Consider the following 17,759-nt stretch of genomic DNA (forward strand, 5'->3'; position numbering starts at 1 on the left):
CAAGAAAGATAGTAAGAGGAGAGGATTATCATGTTGAATGAGCCGGGCGTGACTAATAAGGAGGACGCCCGATGCCTCCGGTCGCCCGCCTTCTGCCAGCATGGCCAGCTCTGGTTCTTGGGAGAGTAGAACTGCCATTTCGTAATTGGGCGTCCATCGGCGACAGGAAGCCATTAATCAGATTCTGAACATCGCGACGCAGTGCGATCTCAGAAGGATCCGCTCCTTCGGGCATCTCTGAAGCAGCAGCAGCCGTTGCAAGACCAGTGCTCGAACGGCTCTTGTGTCTACTAAGGGTTCTACCATTCTCCGGGGCGGATTGCTCTTGCTTCCCGTTCGCGAAGATCTGACGCGGACCGGGAGCAGTCGATGGTCGATCACCATTCGGAAGCGAATTTCGAGAATCATTGGGAAACCCACCAGGGAGACTAATGGACGGCGGTAGCGGCGGTACGGGAGGTATAGCATTCGGCTGTAAACTCTGTTTGGATGGACCACCATTCAGAGCCATACTCGATGCTCGAGGAGTGTCCATGCCGTCTCCGTTCGGGGTCGTATGCCCGTCCCTCGTGGACAGTGGTCTAATCGAGTTGCCATCCGCATCAAATTCGGATAATGAGATGCCACTGACCATACTCTCACTGCTTGAGGACATGATGCTACCGTTTGAAGCGTCAAGCCGCCCCCGAAGTGGACTCAACCGGCGGCCGTTACCCTCTGTGCTCACAGAAAGAACTCGTCTTAGCTCATTGACTCGGACGGGGGACTCCCTGCTGGAACCGTTCACTGGCGACCCCGACTGCTCCGGCACACTGGTGCGTCGGAGACGCTGCAGACCTGCTGCAGCACCGAGGGAACTCTGCTGTATCGAGGCTGCAGTGGAATGAGAACTATTGCCGGCGCCGTTGACATATGCATAATTGCGGAAAGCCAATGTCCCTGCCCTAGATCCATTGATAGACATGGCTTCCACTTTCTCCTTCTCAGCTGCTGCTAAACAACTTTCTCTGGACCATGGTGAGAGCATTTGTTCTTTCACCGAGGGTGGTAGGTTAGGTTTAGTGAGATTGACTGCCGCAGATCCATGACTTAAAACCGGAAGGGCTAGGTTCCGTCCTGGCGAGCCCGGAGGGCTGTGAGAGGGCGATGTCATGGATGAGTTATATGCCACTTCAATTCTGCGTACGAGCTCGTCAACGTCAGTCCTGAAAGGGGTGAGCTGGTTTTGATCGATGCCGCCGTGGTTGGTAGCCGGTTTCTCGCTGATCTGCATGATGTTGTCGATATGAGCGGCCGGCAAATGGATTCTGTCAAACCATAGGCCGCTTCTCTGACGCTTGTCTATCTCTGCTTGGATCTCGTTGCCGACTCGGCAGCCTTCCAATTCAAACTTCTCGGCCAGTGCCCACAGATATCCATAAACCAAGCTTGCAATGTTCACCTTGGCAATAGCAGGGTACAGACTCTGCTCACTTTCCAGATCGTCTTGGAGCCTTAGAACCATGGGTAGCCCAAATCGTACAGCGTTAACGCCGAGGCGATCGACAAGGGTCGTGAGGAGCAGATGTACTACCAGGATCTTCGACCCATCCGTAGGAGATTCAAGAGCAATGTCGTACAGGGTTAAATGGAAGAGACGAAGAAAGTTCAATTGCGCCACCACGGTTGCCTTCTCGCTTAGGCTCACGTTCGCGGGCCGTCTCCCAGATATCTCCACAAGTTCGGGGGATTCGCGTCGTGGGAGAGCTTTCATCATCCTGGCTGTTCCTTCTCTAGCCTTCAGGTCGTCAGGTGTTGTCTCCAACTTTAGCCAAGTCAGGAAAGCATCGACATATGCATGACGAACTTCTTTGTCGGAGTCTCGAAGGAGTGCCTGTGTTCCATCCCATACGTGAATGCCCACCGGGTTTCTGGTTTCCACTCCAGCAGCAGTGTGTCTCTTGGAATTTGCGACGGTGATGATATTCTGGATCGCCTTCAATGCTGTGATCTTTGCGATAGGTGACGGAAAGGCCTCCGTATTCGTCTCTCCAGGGAATCCTGTCCCAGTGATATTCCCATCGAAGTTATCCTGAGCGGGTACGACCGCATCAGAGGATAGTTCGTTGTTCGCGGGCTTGATGCGGCTCAAAATCGTCCTGATCATGTCAACGACTTGATCGCCATAATAGATATGCGTTGCTAGGTCTCCAATAGTGTTCTGGAGAAGCGCAAGCACCTTCAGTTTCTTCGGAGATAAGACTATATCGTTGTCTGATCGGTCGTTCCACTTCTCGGCAACAGCACCGTCCGCCGTCTTCTCACTTGCTGGGGGCGAAAGCAAGCTTGACATAAATTGCATGAGACCCAGCAGGATGTCGATAACGCTCAGGCCAATCATGTTCACCGGAGATTTCAACAGCCAGTCGATCAAATAAATGAGGTGATATGAGCGATCTACGGTCTCTTCTGTGAATTTGTCCTCGAGCAGAAGCTCCATCGCAGCTACCAGGATGGTGAAGCGAATTTGGACGGGACACCATTTGGCAATAAGTTCCATTAGGGACGTAGCCCAGCCGTCGGTCGCATCCGTGCGATCAATAGACTCCAAGGGGCTTTTGCTCAGAACGAACTGGAGCACCAACTTCGTAGTGACACGAATCTGACCACGGCTGCTTCCAGTAACGACAATGCGCTCCAAACAACGGAGCGCAAGTAAGCGCATGTCCATTTCAGCCTGCCTGTCCACATCTGCGGCAGACTGCGATGCCAATGCCGGATCTCCATCAACCGCGTCTACCGTTTGGACGGTCGCATTGCTGATCCTCCGCCGACGGCCAAGGGTGGGCTCGTGTCTCTCTGGTTCATGCAACTTGAGCTCGAAAGACACAAGTAGATTATCACCGCCAATGTAAAGATTTTCCAGGATGACTGGAAGGATCAATCGAAGCGAATCTCCACCATCCGCGGCGAGAGCGGCCTCCGAACTGACTACGCCTTTGATCGCTCGCAGACCAGCGGTCTTCCACCGAATTTCCAGCGGACCACTCGGTGCGGTGGTCAGAGTAGATGGCAGTCCAGTGTTGTCTGCAAAGTCCGCGTATGTTCGTACAACCTCCCGGTATTGGCTCGCGAAATCCTGCTCCGCAGACAGCGCAGCCATATCCTGATGCCGACAGAACGTTTCGAAGGTGGATATCGACTCTTCCACCATAGAGATATCATGAGAGCGTAGGACAGTTTCGAGGACGGTCATCACCGATCGGGCATAGATTGGAAGATCGCGGGGGACTTTCTCGATGAGCGCGCTGAGAATCTGGAGCGTAACCTGTACATTTCTGGCGGCGAGAACTCCAGGTCAGCAAGATGAGAATTTGCGACCGCGCGATGTACGCCGGCCGAAGTGCATGCATCCCTCCAGACTCACCCGATTTTATTACGCCAGACGTCCCGAGCTGCCCTCTTTTCCAGAAAGGCACCCACTTTGGTCAACTTGCTCCGGCGCGTGCTGACATAGTATAGTAAATACGACAGTTCGCTGGAATTTGGCTTCACGTCCTGAACTCCTTTTTGGTACTGGGGATAGCATTTGAGGACCAAGACCTGATGCTTGGGCCGGCACGACTGGCGCACGCTCTCCATTGGAAGGGGTGCCCGAGGGACGAAAAATCTCCTGGAACGTGTATACCAGTTGTCAACAAGCCGAGGAGGCGATGGTCTGAAGACGAGATGACCAGAGGCCGCGACCGGAGGATGTAAAGATCCAGTAGAACTAGAAAGATCGCCCTTTTCCGTAGTATGTCATGGGAAACGGATGGTAGGTCGATCAGGGGTGGATGGATCGTTGTCACTGAGGCTAGCACGAGAGAACCACCGGAGCGGGAGGAAGGAAAGAGGTTTTGAGGCTGGTTATAGGCACCAAGGGCGGGGCTTTAAGCCATGGGATCCGCGTTCGAGGGGGTGTCTGTAACTGGGGTATAAATCAATTGTTTGCACCAGGGATAATGAGGGGACTGGGGTGAGCACTGGACAATGACGCAGAGGGATGGAAGAAGGAGGACTAAGACTCGATGTTTTTCCCAGTCTCTCTTAGCGTTGTTGGTTGGCTCTCACTCGGAGTTAAAAGCTGGCGGATGGAAATCTCCCCGTGCGCCGGGCCAGCCTCTGTGTCTACTACCACTACGTTCATATCTCTTCCGTGAGAAGGAGTTTTCAAAAGAATGATATTGAGAATGCACATGGTGCCCTTTTGATTTAATTTGGATAATGAAATCGTATATCCTCAAAGGAGTGGGTCCGACACAGCACTGGATTTAGTAACTTGGCTATGTAGATAGAGATCAATGACTGAACTTTAAGATGAAGTCTTTAGTTTGATAGATCTTGAAGACATCGACTTGCATATGATCTCAATCAGTGGTATCCTTGCATAAAAGCGTATACCCAGAGGCTGTCGCAATTCGCGTATATCACATATGCCTAAGCCTTTGAGCCAGAAGCATAGACGCACTATGAACCCAGTCCCACACGAATCCCCACATTCCGAGCAACATAAATCAGGATAGCAGTGCGAACCAATTGACGAGACATTGATAACGTATATTGGTTGCAATCATTCGGCTTTGTCGCCGTTGTGCCACTGTTTTGGTCTCGCTGGCGGCCCAGGAACAATCCAGGAAATACCTCGGTCCCACATGATCCTGTTGTATGAAGGTGTACATATCAACTTGGTCTTCCATGAACCTTACGACCATGACTGTCCGTATAATCATTGTCTCCAGTGTGTAGGGTAAAAGAAACTGGGCGAATCCCATACCCCGCTGTAGATCCTGGATCTACGGAGTAAGCTGTGCAGAGTCCACCACTTGGTACACTGTTGATGAAAGCATCATCGCAATCCGGGCGGTGATGGTTGGCCACGGAAGCTGTCGGGGAATGTCGATTGCGAGGCTTTCAAGATCCATCATGTTTTCGATTCCGTATTCTCCTGTGCGTCCTGTGCGTCCTCCTCCTTGTTCTGCTTCTGCTCTCCCTCCCCTTCCTGGGTATCTTGAGCGCCCTGTTCATCGACCCCGGTTCCTGCCAGAGCCTCAATCACCTGCGGACGAATAATGTCGCGACGGAATGTCTCTTCCTGGAGAAGTCGTAATGCTCGTAGTGTCGCGCCGGGATGCGTCAAGAATTGCGCGTACTCTGGGGTTTTCCAGTAGGAGTAGAGGTAGGCAAGGTATGCCGCAAAGGCCTTCGCTTCGGGATCCGAGGACTCGTTGCTGGTCTCACCCTCGTCACCAGATTTGGAGATTCCCAGGAGATTGGGATAAGTGACCGCCAGGTGAGAGAGGTAGTAGGGGTTCGCTAGAGAAGAGACGAATTCGAGCTCGAGTGTAAAGCGAGGATTCGTTAGATTTGGCGGCGAAGATTGCTGGACTGGTCCGGGTTGTTGATCCATGGTGATATAGAGGGAGGCCGCACTGAAGGATTGACTGTTATGGTAACTGTGGGAGCTTTGAGTAGGCTGGTGTGTCTGGATTATTGAAAGGAGAGCAAGCAACTCAGCTCAGTCGGCAGATGCTGCCAAGACTCACGAGAACTGTGATGAGACAGACCCACACACCATCTGTGCTCAACACATTCATTCAAAGAACTAACTACTTCCACCACGGACATCCAAGTCTAACACTGTGAAATCATAAAGGAATGGACATTGATTCCCAGATGGTACTTGCCCGTTACCTTGTGGGAGACTGAAGTAATCAATTTACCTACTTTTAAGGATTGATATACATTGCATTATCTATATTAAGTGCCATGCTAACTGCAGAATTAACACAGAGGAGTGCTGTATATTGAATGCGGCTATCCAGCTCCAACTTGGAAATGAACCATTTTTGTTCATTTTGGCTGCCAATATGGATCATCTGCCGTCTTTGAGCGGCTATGGAGCATTTCTCCCAGGCGTATAGGCCAGCCTAACTGATGAAGCTCCTCATGTCAACAGCAAGATGCACTAACTCGAACCCGAACAAAAGCCGAAGCGGATCATACTCGGCTGCTATGGACTGATCTAAGTTATAATCCATCACCCTGCGTGCTATGCATGATGATATTGGGGTGATCACACTCTCCAGCACATAGGAAATCCATCTGGAGAACACTAGCTAGCTGGATTACCGCCAACGAAATGAGCCCTTTGAGCATGCCTTGGCTCTGCTTCGTGTAGCCCTACCAGGTCTACTATCTTTCCCAATTGGAGATTTCTTCTCTGCCGGTGGACTTAATTCCATGGTCGGAAACGACAAACAGAATTACCCACGAGACAGATATCGGACGTCGGAGCCATCTTGCTACCAGCGCTTGAGCACGTTCCTTGCATGACAGGGTAACAGTGATCCACATGACCTTGCCAGCTATTAGAGCAGCAAGCTAGCATACCTTGCCAATGGATCTTGGGAGCTAGAACTAGAAGAACTGTCCGATATTGATTGGAATGGTTCTCGACAGACCACGCGGGGAGTGCTGGGGGCCGTCGCCATCTTCCATAGTACAGCTCGCGCAAACGGCCGTTATCATATCCTATATAAAACACGATTTTCCAAGGCAGGTCCCTGCATGTCAGCATCTCATCCTCTCCATGGTTCTTATCATCAGTGCCCCGGCGCCCCAGCTTCTCGGTTACAAACTCAATCGAGTCAGACCTCGGGCGAAGCTATCGGACCTGAACTATGACCAAGACCAACCAATGTGTATACCAATAGTATCACGCGATGTCTGGGTCTTCCAGAATGCAATCAAAGCACTCATGGCCGTCACCCATTGTAACTCCTGCGGCCAGCCACGTGCCCTTGGCATGGCGGCCATTGCCAAGGTGCTTCCACCCCCGTCCAGGCTTGGCGGGTGAGACTACTTGACTACGCTGTCATCCAAGCTTCTCAGACAGCGCTTTGCTGTTGCACGTGTGGGGAAAGCTCGAATCCGATTTGTCCTCTACTGGCAAGTGCACTAAAGTATCTACTGGACATACTCAGGATGCATCATGTATTGTTATCTGCCAAGACACGGGGTCTCGGTCAAACTCCTTGTGTGGTTGTACTCCGTACTCTGGCTGGAAATGGGGCCCATCCATCTGCGCCATGCACAGTGCTCGTACATGACCTGGAGGATGGGGATGACCATACCGGGTAATTTGCAAGGTGAATTGCATGGTGCGAATATGCGTCATGCAACGTGGGCCCTTGGCATCTGACGAGGAATGAGGTATAAAGGGAGACGGTTTTCTCGATGGTCGGAGCTGTTCAATTTGAAGTATCAATCGCCGCATCTCCTCTTTTCGCTGTCTCCTCAGCGATTCTGCCAGAATGAGGTTCCTTTGGATCTCCGGGGTGTCAGTCCTCGTCTCGTGCGCCCATGCTCAGACCTTTCAGCGGTTGGGTGGTTGCCCGACCCTAGGCTGTGTTTTCCCTCCGGACCAGTATGTCTCTGCCTCTTCTAACCATCAAGGGGCGCAGGAGTCGAAGTTAACCGGATGTCTTTCTTAGAGCGGACTTCCTTCCAGGTCAATATTTCGATATCCGACTGGAAGTCCATTCCCCCGTCAACGGGTCGGAGGCTCGCGTCGGTGAACCCGACCCAAATTTCAAATTTACCATCACCAAGAAGGGTGAGAAGGGTGTGAAGCCAGTACCTGCCACCGAGTACTTTGGCCTTCAGGAGCCCCAGCTCGAGAGATGGAACTTCACTTGGTATGAAGGTGAGTCAACGAAGAAAAGCAGCTCTCGAATCAACAGCGTTCCGTGACTGACTGGTGTAGATCTGTTTGCGGAGGACGCAAAGAAACCCTCTCTCGTCAATGTCACTTCCAAGGCATACAGAAGGGTGGCGCTGCATGAGCCGGGAGAGTACGAGGCGACTTTGACCTACTACGGAAACCAGACAACCAAGGCCAACTGGCTGGTGCGTGATCTCTCCAAGAAGCGTCGTGCGAAGAATGTCATTCTGTTCGTCGGCGACGGAATGACCACCAACATGATCACCGCCGCTCGTCTCATTGCTCACCAGAGCATTAACGGCAAGTATATGTCCAAGATGCAGCTGGACAAGTTCCCCGTGCTGGGCCATCAGATGACGCATTCGATGGACTCGTTCATCACGGACTCGGCCAACTCTGCGACGGCTCTCTACTCGGGCCACAAGACGACCGTCAATGCGCTGAACGTTTATGTTGACTCGTCGAAGGATCCCTTCGACGACCCCAAGTTTGAGACGATTGTGGAGATCTTCCGCCGCCGGTACCCGGGCGTTGGTGTTGGTATCGTCTCCACTGCCTTCCTGGCGGATGCGACACCGGCCGGTCTGGCCGCGCACACCAGCAAGCGTGGCGAGTATGAGCATGTCATCGATGCCTACTACGAGGGCCTGACCAAGTACGAGTGGACCAACCTGGATGGCCCCGATGTGATCTTCGGGGCGGGTGCGGAGAACTTCCTGAAGAGCAAGGATGCGTCGCGGGACTACTATAAGCTGTTCGCGGACAAGGGCTACAGCATCAGCTGGAACAACACGGCGCTGCATGCGGCCCCCAACAACACCAAGGCGCTGGGTGTCTTCCAGACCTCCAACCTGGCCACATGGCTGGACCGCAACGTCTACCAGTCCAACCTTCTGAACCAGACCAACTACCCGGATGGCTCCGGCCGCGACGCCGAGGACCTGCCTGGCCTCAAGGATATGACTCTCAAGGCGATCGACGTGCTGAATGCCCGGCACGGCAAGCAGGGCTGGTTCCTCATGTCGGAGGCGGCCAGCATCGACAAACAGATGCACAACATGGACTACGACCGGGCGCTGGGTGAGCTGCTGGAGCTGGACGACACGGTGCGCGCGACGATGGAGAAGCTCAAGGCGCTGGGCCAGCTGGAAGACACGCTGATCCTCGTGACGGCCGACCACGGCCACGGGTTCGACGTCACGGGCGCCGTCGACACGGAGTACCTCACCACACACGCCCACGACTCGGACCGCCAGAAGCGGCGGGCGGTCGGCACGTACGAGAGGTCGGGTCTCTCACAGTACACGGTGGCGGGATCCAACAGCCTGCGCTACTCGGAGGGCGTCCACTTCCCCGCGCGGTGGGATCCCCGGTACACCCTGCACTCGGGCCTGGCGGCGTATCCCGATCACCGGGAGAACTACCAGGTCCACAAGGGAGGGCCACGCAAGCCGGCTTCCGGCAGCGGTGGCGACTACTTCGCCAACTACAAGGATGCGGTGACGGGATTCCTGGTGAACGGCACGTTGCCCGTGGACGCGAGCCAGGGCGTGCACTCGCTGACCGATGTGCCGGTGTTCGCGCAGGGTCCGTGCCAGGAGCTGTTCGGCGGCGTGTATAATTCGATTGATATTTTCTTCCATATGGCCGAGTGCCTGGGGTTGTCCGAGACCAAGAAGCCTTAAGAATTAGAAATCCGAGGGAGGATTGGGGCCAGATTGGGCGGGGGGGCGAGATTCTCCGTTTGGTGGGGATAGGTATGTCATCATTTAGTTAATTATTTATAGTACTACGGAGTAGATACAATTATTTTCTTATGGTTAATTATAGTCATCGTTATCATCATCATCGTCATCATCATCAGTAGCAGCAGCAGCTGTCAGACCGATGCCATGATGTAAGAGTGGCATTTTGCGCACCGCGTGCCTGTAAAAATGTAAAATTCCCAACGGCCGGTTTTCAGCTCCACTCCTTGCATGGATACGTAAGTACATTCCATCTTGTTCTTTGCTTCCAAATAGATAGGTAGATAGATAGATATAGGATAGTGGATTCCTACTAAGACCCTTTTTTCTTGGTCATCGCATTCATTCCATGGGAAGAATGGATGGTAGTTATACGGAGTATGTGACAAGGGGCCGTGTCTTTCCTTTCTCCGATTTACATACTCTTGAGTACCTATGTATCTACAGAGTTCCAGGTAAGAAATTTAAATAAAGAATAGATCTACATATAGGATATAAGTACTCCGTACTATGGTACGATGATTGATTGAGAGTGGATAGTATCCTTCTGTGTGCACTATGCAGACTGTAAGTGTACACAGTAGAGGTCTATTATTATTATTGATTCTGGGGTATGCCAAACTGCCAAGTAGTGGAGTCAGCATCGTGTAGTTCGTACGAATACGATGCAGTATATAGGTAGTTAGGTAGTTAGGTACTACTAGGTTAAAAGGGGTCATGTAGATATATATAACTACGGAGTACGGACTACAGAGTATAACATTCAGGCACTGGAGATATCTTATCTATATCAACTATCTTCACTCTCTATAACTTATCATTTCTCCCGCTCCCCCCTTTTTTTTTAAACCCCCGACGATCAATTTGGAGTCCGTATTCCATACTACAGTAGACAAGCATTGAAGCAAGAGTTAACATACAGTAGACTACTGCTCTGTATGTACGCAGTAGTCAGGATCAAGGTAGTTAATACTCATAATTTATTTAGTTCAATCTTCTAGATAAATGACAATAATAATAATCAAGGCCATCACTCACTTCTCTTCATTCGTTCTTTTTCTCCTTTTATGTTTCTTGGCTCCGTTGCTGCCAGAGACCACAAGAGAGTTCGTTCACCAGAGTCACCAGAGTCACCAGAGTCACCAGGGGGGATCTCATTTCATCTTCTTCCTCTCCCTTCTTCTCTTCTCTTCATCATCTTCTTCTTCATCTTCATCTCATCTCATCCCATCCTCCTTCTCTCTCTCTCTTCTCTTTACTTCTTAAACAAAGAACAACACTAACAAAAAAAAAAAGAAACAATAAAGAGGCAAATCGAATCTAATAATAATTCCATCTCCCTAATCACTTCAACTATCCACGCCCCTCTTTGCGACCCTCCCAATCAAAGAGAACCGAATCCACTCTGTTATTATTCATACTCTTACTACGGATACTACTACGGGAGGACTACTAGCTACTACTAGCTACTACTACTACTACTACTACTACTACGTAGGTAGTAGTCTCCTACTCCTAGTTTCTCAGTCTCGCCCTCTCTCTCCCCCTGACGCTCCGTTAGGCGCAATCATTATTATTAAGAGCAGCGTTGTTTCACTCTCTCCTCCGCGCTGCCATTCCAGTTGCTCGAGGGATTCCTGAATACCACACACCCTCTCCTCTCCTCTCCTCCTCCTTCTCCCATCTGTCAGTCTGGCTTTCCCAAACTTGGATCTTCCCTCCTCCTCCTCCTCCTCAAGGCTCCAACTTCCTGCTTTTTTTTATTTATTTATTTATTTTTTTTTTCTCTTTCATGAAACACTCCCGACCTTCCCATCCAACATCGATCTGTCTTCCCCCTTCCCTCCGAACCGTTGATTGCGTATATCCCACGAAAAGATGAACGCCTCACAGCACCACCCAACCCTTTCATATCCCTTTCCGCCGGGCGTCTCGCTGGGCCAAGCACCTGCACCAGGTACGTCAGCTCTTCCTCGTTCATTTGCTGAGCATCTCTCTCTTCCGTTTCGCCCTTGGCGATGGTCTGTGGCATTCCTGTTTTGTATTTTGTTTCATCTCTGGCGGGGCCTGTCCATAACGCGAAGAAGTCGGGTTATATATCAAGGGTGTTCGGCGCTGGGCTTTGGTGTCACCTCAGATCCACAGCGTCTCCATCTTCTCTCACTAACAACTCTGACTGTGTCATCCAGACGGTCAGATTTCTCCCCAGCTGGCTGTCCACCTCGCCTCCAACAACCCGTTCAGAAATCGCGCTTTGTCGCCTGCCAACTCGACCCGACCGGAACGACCAACCTCGACCAACCCTTTCCTTGACGATAACGACAGTCTTTCTTCGCCGCGGTCGGCGCCCATTCAAGGCACTCTGTTCTCGCCAATCGAGCAGCAAGACATGACTTCCAACACGCGAGATCTCTTCGTACGTCTTTCTGTCCTTCCGGACGCTTGACAGGATTGGGACTTTTTTTTTTTGTCTAACCTTCTGTTCCTGCAGGAGAACCTGAGTCTCAATTCTCAGACTCAAAACAACGGGCACCGCACCGCCCCACCCCCCCCTGGCAATGGCTTCTCCAAGCTCCCCTCGAATACACGACCGCCCCCCGCGTCCAGAGACCGACAGGACCAGCTAGCAAAGGACCCCTTTGACATCTTCGCCGATCCTCCTTTGACTAAGACAACCAGTCGCTCGGGCGCCAGTCGTGACAGGGAGCGGGAACGGGAAAGGCGACCGCGGCGCAACTCAGAGTCGTCCGTCATGGACCGGCCAAAAATGCTGGATCCTGAGGATGAGAAGCGTCGCCGGGAGCGGCGCCGTCGCGAACGGGAGGCCGGCCGACCCCGGGATGGAAAGTCCTCTCGGTCCAAGAAGTCCAATTATCAGCTCGACATCATCGATAAACTAGATGTCACGAGTATCTACGGCACCGGAAGTAAGTTGCATTCGTTACAGCATACCCCGGTGCTTCAAATAGAAGGTCTGTACTAAGTTGTTGCTGCTGCTGCTACAGTGTTCCACCACGATGGCCCGTTTGACGCCTGCAACCCTCACCGGAACCGCAAAGGATCGCGCACAGCTCCTATGCAGGCCTTCCCCGAGGACTCTTCCAACATGGCCCTGGGAGGGGCCGGACCCAACAACAAGAACATCAATCTTGATCTATTCCACGGGACAATGGAGGAAGGATTCAATGATTATGGCGCCACTGCCGCGCTGACTGGCGACACGGTCAACTTCGACCCCAAGGCCCGCATTGAGCCCATCCATGGCGCCGAGAGCATGGGATTGGGAACGAGTACTTTCCTGGAGGGCGCCCCAGCCAGCCGCGCCGCAATGCAGCGCCGAACGAGCGAGAACGAGAACCAGTTCGGCCAAGGTGGCGGCCTCCAGCGGAAGAAGAGTCTTGCGCAGCGCCTACGGGGCATGAACCGGCCGCCCGGTGGACGCATGGTATCGCCAGATGCTTCCTATAACGCTCCCTTCAGTTCGAGTCAGTCCGGGTCGCTGCGTACGAATGAGAGAAATCCGTTCTTCCAGGACTACGACGATGCATGGGACAAGAAAGGCGCCCGCATCAGCTCCGTCGAGGAATCTCGGTCCGGTCATGAAGGTGGCCGCGCCCGATCCTCAAGTAGCCCCAAGCAGAATACCACCCTCGAGAGACGACACACCAATGAACGGTCCGCTGCTGGATTCGAAGAAGGCAAGACCGGAGGCGGTGGAGGCGGTGGCTTCATCAATCGAATGAAGAGTCTTCGGAAGCCTCGGCCCGAAAGACGCATCAGCAACGACTGAGCTGTCTTGGTCGGTGGCTGGGTACCCCCTGGAAAAACTGTTGCCTGCCCCCTTGTGTCTTAAATTCCTTAGTCCCATCGCTTGTATTCGACCCGATTAGCCCGATTTGGAAAGCAACGGACGGGTGGATAATGCGCCGGGGAGCCTGGAGACGTCGCTGCGCCGGACTTGCCGGGACCGAACATCTTGCCATACTCGTAATACTGATCGTATTCGCGCGAAGGGGACCGACTCTTCCCCGTGACACCCGTCGACTTTTGTGAGAGAAGAGCATGAACCGCATTGCATACAGTGATATCTTCTAGCGCATCGAATTGTCGATCCGACGGCCGCGACGGCTCCCGGGCCACCGTATCACGGCATGGAACAGCGATACCCGGAGGACATATTCTTTTCGATTGTAGGTTACCACTCCCTCGTGCAGGGATCGGCGTTGGAGGAAATCGAGATTCCATGTCACATGTCACATGTCATGTGGATGTTGTGGCGTGCGCCAGGCGTGCTGTTTGTTTGTTTGTTTGTTTTTTCCCCTGCTTTTTGTCGTTGTCAATCTGCATCTTCCTGACGAGTCATGTCGCTTATATCCCTCTCTGCAATACTGTGCATTGCTAGTTGCTTACGGATCCACCTCTCCACATCGAAGTATTGCCTATTCTGAGCTTGATCAGAGTCGAGCAAGTTATTAAACCTACTCTGTCGTCCGTAGTCCGTACGTAAATAATAAGTGACCTTGCCTTGCAAGGTGATGCAATGAAACAGCCATCTTTCTCCTTGCTGCACTCGATATACACAAAAAAAACGAACCCGAACCCGGACCCGGACCCCCGATAGAACATAGAACATAGAACCTAAAACCCCCATGCGAACCAACCCCCAAACCAACCCAAATCAAATCAAAATAAATCAGAACCTCATATCCAGGACCGAACAGAGCAATGAGCAACAGGAGAAGAATCATGAAAAGGCACGCAACGTATGTGTATGGTCATTATGTAGTAGGTAGTAAGTAGTAAGTAGGAGCAAAGAGTCAGAAGTCAGCGACTCCCACGACTCTCACGCTCACGCTCACGCTCTGGTCGATTGACTCGCGCGCAGAGCGTAGGGGTTCGGGGCGGGGATGCCAGCTCGCCGCTTGGATTGGGGTTTGGGTCTGGAGAGGGTGTATCTGTTTTGAAAAATGCAAGTTAGGATTCATATTCATGTTGACGATGGTAGAGAGAGGAAAAAAGGGGAAGGGGTGGGGGGACACATACTTGGCGAAAGCTCTGGAGAGGGCCTTCTTGCAGCTGATCTTCTGGCTGGCGATAAAGGAGTCGACGGTGACGGCGATGGCGCGGTCGATGTCCTGGGCGGAGCAGTACTCAGACAGCCGCATTTTGCAGAAGGCCTCGGCGATCCGCATGATGGCTTCCAGGTGGCGGACCTAAGTTGGAGAACGGTTAGTTTGTGGTATTATAGGAATGGAGGAGGCAAAAGATTAAAAAAAAAAAAGACTTACGGTGATGGGATACGCGCCCGTGGCGAGCGACTCGCGACGCATGTCGGCGAACAGGCGTGCGACCTTGTCCTGGTCGATCTGGTACAGCTTGGGGCGGCAGCGCTCGCGCGCGTACAGGATGTACTTGCGCAGCAGCTCCTGCGGGATCTCGCCCTCCTTCTCATCCTCGGCCTTGCGTTTGGCGGCCTCGCGCTTGGCGGCTTCCTCAGCCGTGGGAGACAGGCGGTTGCCGTTCTTGTCTAGCCGGTAGCCTTCCTCGTCGATGTGGTTGCCGTCCGAGTCGATCAGGTTGCCGTCCTGGTCGCGCAGTGGGCGAGTCGGGTTGGCGCGGTGGTGCGACTCAACCACGAAGTTGGCCAGGCGCTCGTCCTCGTTCGGGTCGACCAGGTCGCGCACGACGCAGAGGATGTCGAAACGCGATAGGATGGGCTCGGTGAGCTCGACGTTCTGCGAGAAGGGGATCGTGCTGTTGTAGCGTCCGCCGATGGGGTTGGCCGCCGCCACCACCGCACACCGCGCCTGGAGAGTGGTAACGATACCGGCCTTGGAGATCGAGATGGTCTGCTGCTCCATGGCTTCGTGAATCGAAGTCCGGTCCTGGTCGTTCATCTTGTCGAACTCGTCGATCAGACACGTGCCGCGGTCCGCCAGAACCAGGGCGCCACCCTCCAGCGTCCATTCGCTGGTCAGAGGATCACGACGAACGCTGGCCGTCAGACCGACAGCACTGGCACCTTGACCGGTCGCAAAGACCGCCCGGTGCGCCGTCTTCTCCACGTACTTGAGCACTTGCGACTTGGCCGTACCGGGATCACCCAGCAGGAGCACGTTGATGTCTCCACGGATGGCCATCTTACCCTGAGCTTCCTTGCTCACACCGCCGAAGAGCGACAGGGCAACCGCGGTCTTGACATCCTGGTGTCCGTAGATACTGGGTGCAATGGAGCGCACAATCTTATCAACAATGTCGGGGTCCCTAGACAAGGCACGAATCTGCCTCTCGTCTTCTTCTGTCAGGTGGAAACCAGCCAGCTGGTCGTGCGACTTGACAACATGATTCGCCTCAATGATCGTGGCGAAGACGGGGAAACCGTTCTTGTTGTTGAGCTGTGCATCGTAACTGTTGCGGTAGATACCGGTCACCTCAATCTCGTCACCGGGCTTGGCCGAGTCAATGAGATCCGCAAGCAGAATAACTTCACGCTGGCGCGGCAGTCGGCCGGCTGGCACAGAGCCGGGTGACTCTTGCAGCGTCAGCTTCTGGTAGTTTCGATACACGGTCTTTTCCGAATTGACGGTAAACGGCCCCTTCGACTGGCAGTTCTGACAGTAGGAAATCTTCACCTCCGCACTCGCCTCCTGCTGGAAGGGGCCCAGAGTGATGTTGCACTTTTGGCAGATGAACATGACGTACTTCAACTGCGGGAAGACACCACTACGGCGAGTGACCACTCCACTGACACGGACAAGGCAGTTCAGATGCGACTGGCGCAGCTGCCGGAGGGTATAGACAATCGGAAGATCTGTTATCCGAACGTGGATCTCGTTGTGGATATCATGATACTGAGGGTAGTGGAAGAGGGTCACATCCAGCGCGACCTGGTCGAAAACCTTGAGAACTTCCGTTGGCTCGTTGGCAAGGAAGTAAGAAAGAGCAGCCTTGGTGTCGGTCAAATGGATGTAGTTGACCTCCAGCGATGCCGAATTGACTTCACCAAGGGTCTTGATCTTATTTCCGTAAACCGATTGGCCAGCTTGATCGGTAAATTCCGTCAAGAAAGCCTTGAATTCTCGATAGATGGAGCGCAGAACTTGGGGCTGCAGCACCCACTCTGTAATATTAGCAGCCTTGACATCGGCCAACTCCTCCAGGGAGAGCTCTTCCAAGGCATCATCACCCATCTCAATGTCTTCACGATCCTCATCATAAAGGTGTCTTCGCCGACGAGGCTGGCGGGTAAGGTCTAGTTCGCCTTCGTCGTCTTCCTGCAAGAAAGCGGCGGGCATGCGACGGCGACGCTGCACCTCGCGATCTCTTCTGTTCAACCGAGCGTCGAGCTGACGACGAGTAGCAAGGTCAAGCTCTTCATGGTCTCCTTCATCGTCAATATATTCGCCTCGGTAACGATCATTTGCGGCATCTCTGTAATCTCTCTCGAAATTGTCTCCGAACAGGTCGATTCCATCTTCATCCTCAGCCATCTCATCAATGTCGTCAATGTCTCCCAGAAGCTCGGCTTCTTCATCTCTTTCGTTGTCATCGTCATCAAAGGGGAGCATAGGAGGGGAGGAAGGGGGCGCTTAAGAGAGAAAAAGTCAGCCAATGTTGGGTTCAACAATCCTGACCATCCTATCACAACTTACGACTCGAGGGAGGAGCAACGGATGAAACCTCATCGTCAGGCTCTCTGGATCTTTTCCGTCTATTCAATCTCCCCAAGCCGCGATTGGCAGCGGAGGTGCTGGGACGGAGTGGTGAACTGCACAAAATTCGTTATTACACCGAGCGAGAAAACGCAGAGACTTTTCTCTAGCACTCATTAGGGTGTAGGGACACCGTCACATACCTCATTATGTGTGATGGTCAGCCTGAGGGGTGAAGAATGAGTGAAACAGACTGAAATGAAGAATCCCTCGGAAGGTTGCTTGGAGGACGGTCGGTTCCGTAGCAATAATAATGAGGTCCTGGTGGGAGGAAAGCAAAGGGAGAGAGAATCCTTGGCGGCGTTGGTGCGGCTGCAGAAAAGACGCGTCGAGGCGCGACAGTCACGCGTCGAGATTTCAATTAAGCCCCGATTGGGAAAAGTCACCTAGAGTGGGAGACATCGATGAGAGGATCTACTTGTCCACGGGTCAGTAGTACTAGATGAAGAACTCATGTAAACTATTCTGTAGTATCTGTTAGAAGCAAGATCTCTCATTGGTGCTGTTCCATCTGTTGCGAAGATATTATTGTGTAGTGTAGTGGCACATTTGCGCACA

At 52.8% G+C, this 17,759-nt stretch overlaps 5 protein-coding genes across 5 annotated transcripts, besides 8 other annotated features; 2 read left to right on the forward strand and 3 right to left on the reverse strand.

The window, feature by feature from the left end:
• Nucleotides 1-52: 52 nt before the first annotated feature.
• Nucleotides 53-3,621, reverse strand: ACLA_041320 (uncharacterized protein; the record flags this gene model as incomplete). Its single annotated transcript, XM_001271339.1, has 2 exons — nt 53-3,317; nt 3,407-3,621. The coding sequence occupies 2 exons, from the start codon at nt 3,619-3,621 to the stop codon at nt 53-55; spliced, it is 3,480 nt and encodes a 1,159-aa protein (XP_001271340.1).
• A 1,321-nt stretch (nt 3,622-4,942) lies between these two features.
• On the reverse strand, nt 4,943-5,428 carry ACLA_041330 (mediator of RNA polymerase II transcription subunit 31; the record flags this gene model as incomplete). The annotated part of the gene is made up of 1 exon (XM_001271340.1): nt 4,943-5,428. One exon carries the CDS (start codon nt 5,426-5,428, stop codon nt 4,943-4,945), a length of 486 nt encoding a protein of 161 aa, XP_001271341.1.
• Nucleotides 5,429-7,334: 1,906 nt separating this feature from the next.
• Nucleotides 7,335-9,429, forward strand: ACLA_041340 (alkaline phosphatase; the record flags this gene model as incomplete). The annotated part of the gene is made up of 3 exons (XM_001271341.1): nt 7,335-7,447; nt 7,515-7,726; nt 7,787-9,429. 3 exons carry the CDS (start codon nt 7,335-7,337, stop codon nt 9,427-9,429), a joined length of 1,968 nt encoding a protein of 655 aa, XP_001271342.1.
• A 145-nt stretch (nt 9,430-9,574) lies between these two features.
• Nucleotides 9,575-9,607: a microsatellite.
• A 154-nt stretch (nt 9,608-9,761) lies between these two features.
• Nucleotides 9,762-9,784: a microsatellite.
• Nucleotides 9,785-10,601: 817 nt separating this feature from the next.
• Nucleotides 10,602-10,634: a microsatellite.
• A 303-nt stretch (nt 10,635-10,937) lies between these two features.
• Nucleotides 10,938-10,982: a microsatellite.
• Nucleotides 10,938-10,983: a microsatellite.
• Nucleotides 10,984-11,367: 384 nt separating this feature from the next.
• Nucleotides 11,368-13,279, forward strand: ACLA_041350 (Pal1 family protein; the record flags this gene model as incomplete). The annotated part of the gene is made up of 4 exons (XM_001271342.1): nt 11,368-11,446; nt 11,679-11,905; nt 11,981-12,416; nt 12,495-13,279. 4 exons carry the CDS (start codon nt 11,368-11,370, stop codon nt 13,277-13,279), a joined length of 1,527 nt encoding a protein of 508 aa, XP_001271343.1.
• A 503-nt stretch (nt 13,280-13,782) lies between these two features.
• Nucleotides 13,783-13,803: a microsatellite.
• Nucleotides 13,804-14,078: 275 nt separating this feature from the next.
• Nucleotides 14,079-14,103: a microsatellite.
• Nucleotides 14,104-14,344: 241 nt separating this feature from the next.
• ACLA_041360 (MCM DNA helicase complex subunit MCM2) lies at nt 14,345-17,349 on the reverse strand (the record flags this gene model as incomplete). The annotated part of the gene is made up of 5 exons (XM_001271343.1): nt 14,345-14,444; nt 14,533-14,702; nt 14,778-17,077; nt 17,142-17,257; nt 17,345-17,349. 5 exons carry the CDS (start codon nt 17,347-17,349, stop codon nt 14,345-14,347), a joined length of 2,691 nt encoding a protein of 896 aa, XP_001271344.1.
• Nucleotides 14,945-14,977: a microsatellite.
• Nucleotides 17,350-17,759: the final 410 nt, after the last annotated feature.

This window comes from Aspergillus clavatus, genomic scaffold (genome assembly GCF_000002715.2).
Source record: "Aspergillus clavatus NRRL 1 1099423829802 genomic scaffold, whole genome shotgun sequence".
Classification (NCBI taxonomy): Eukaryota; Fungi; Ascomycota; class Eurotiomycetes; order Eurotiales; family Aspergillaceae; genus Aspergillus; species Aspergillus clavatus.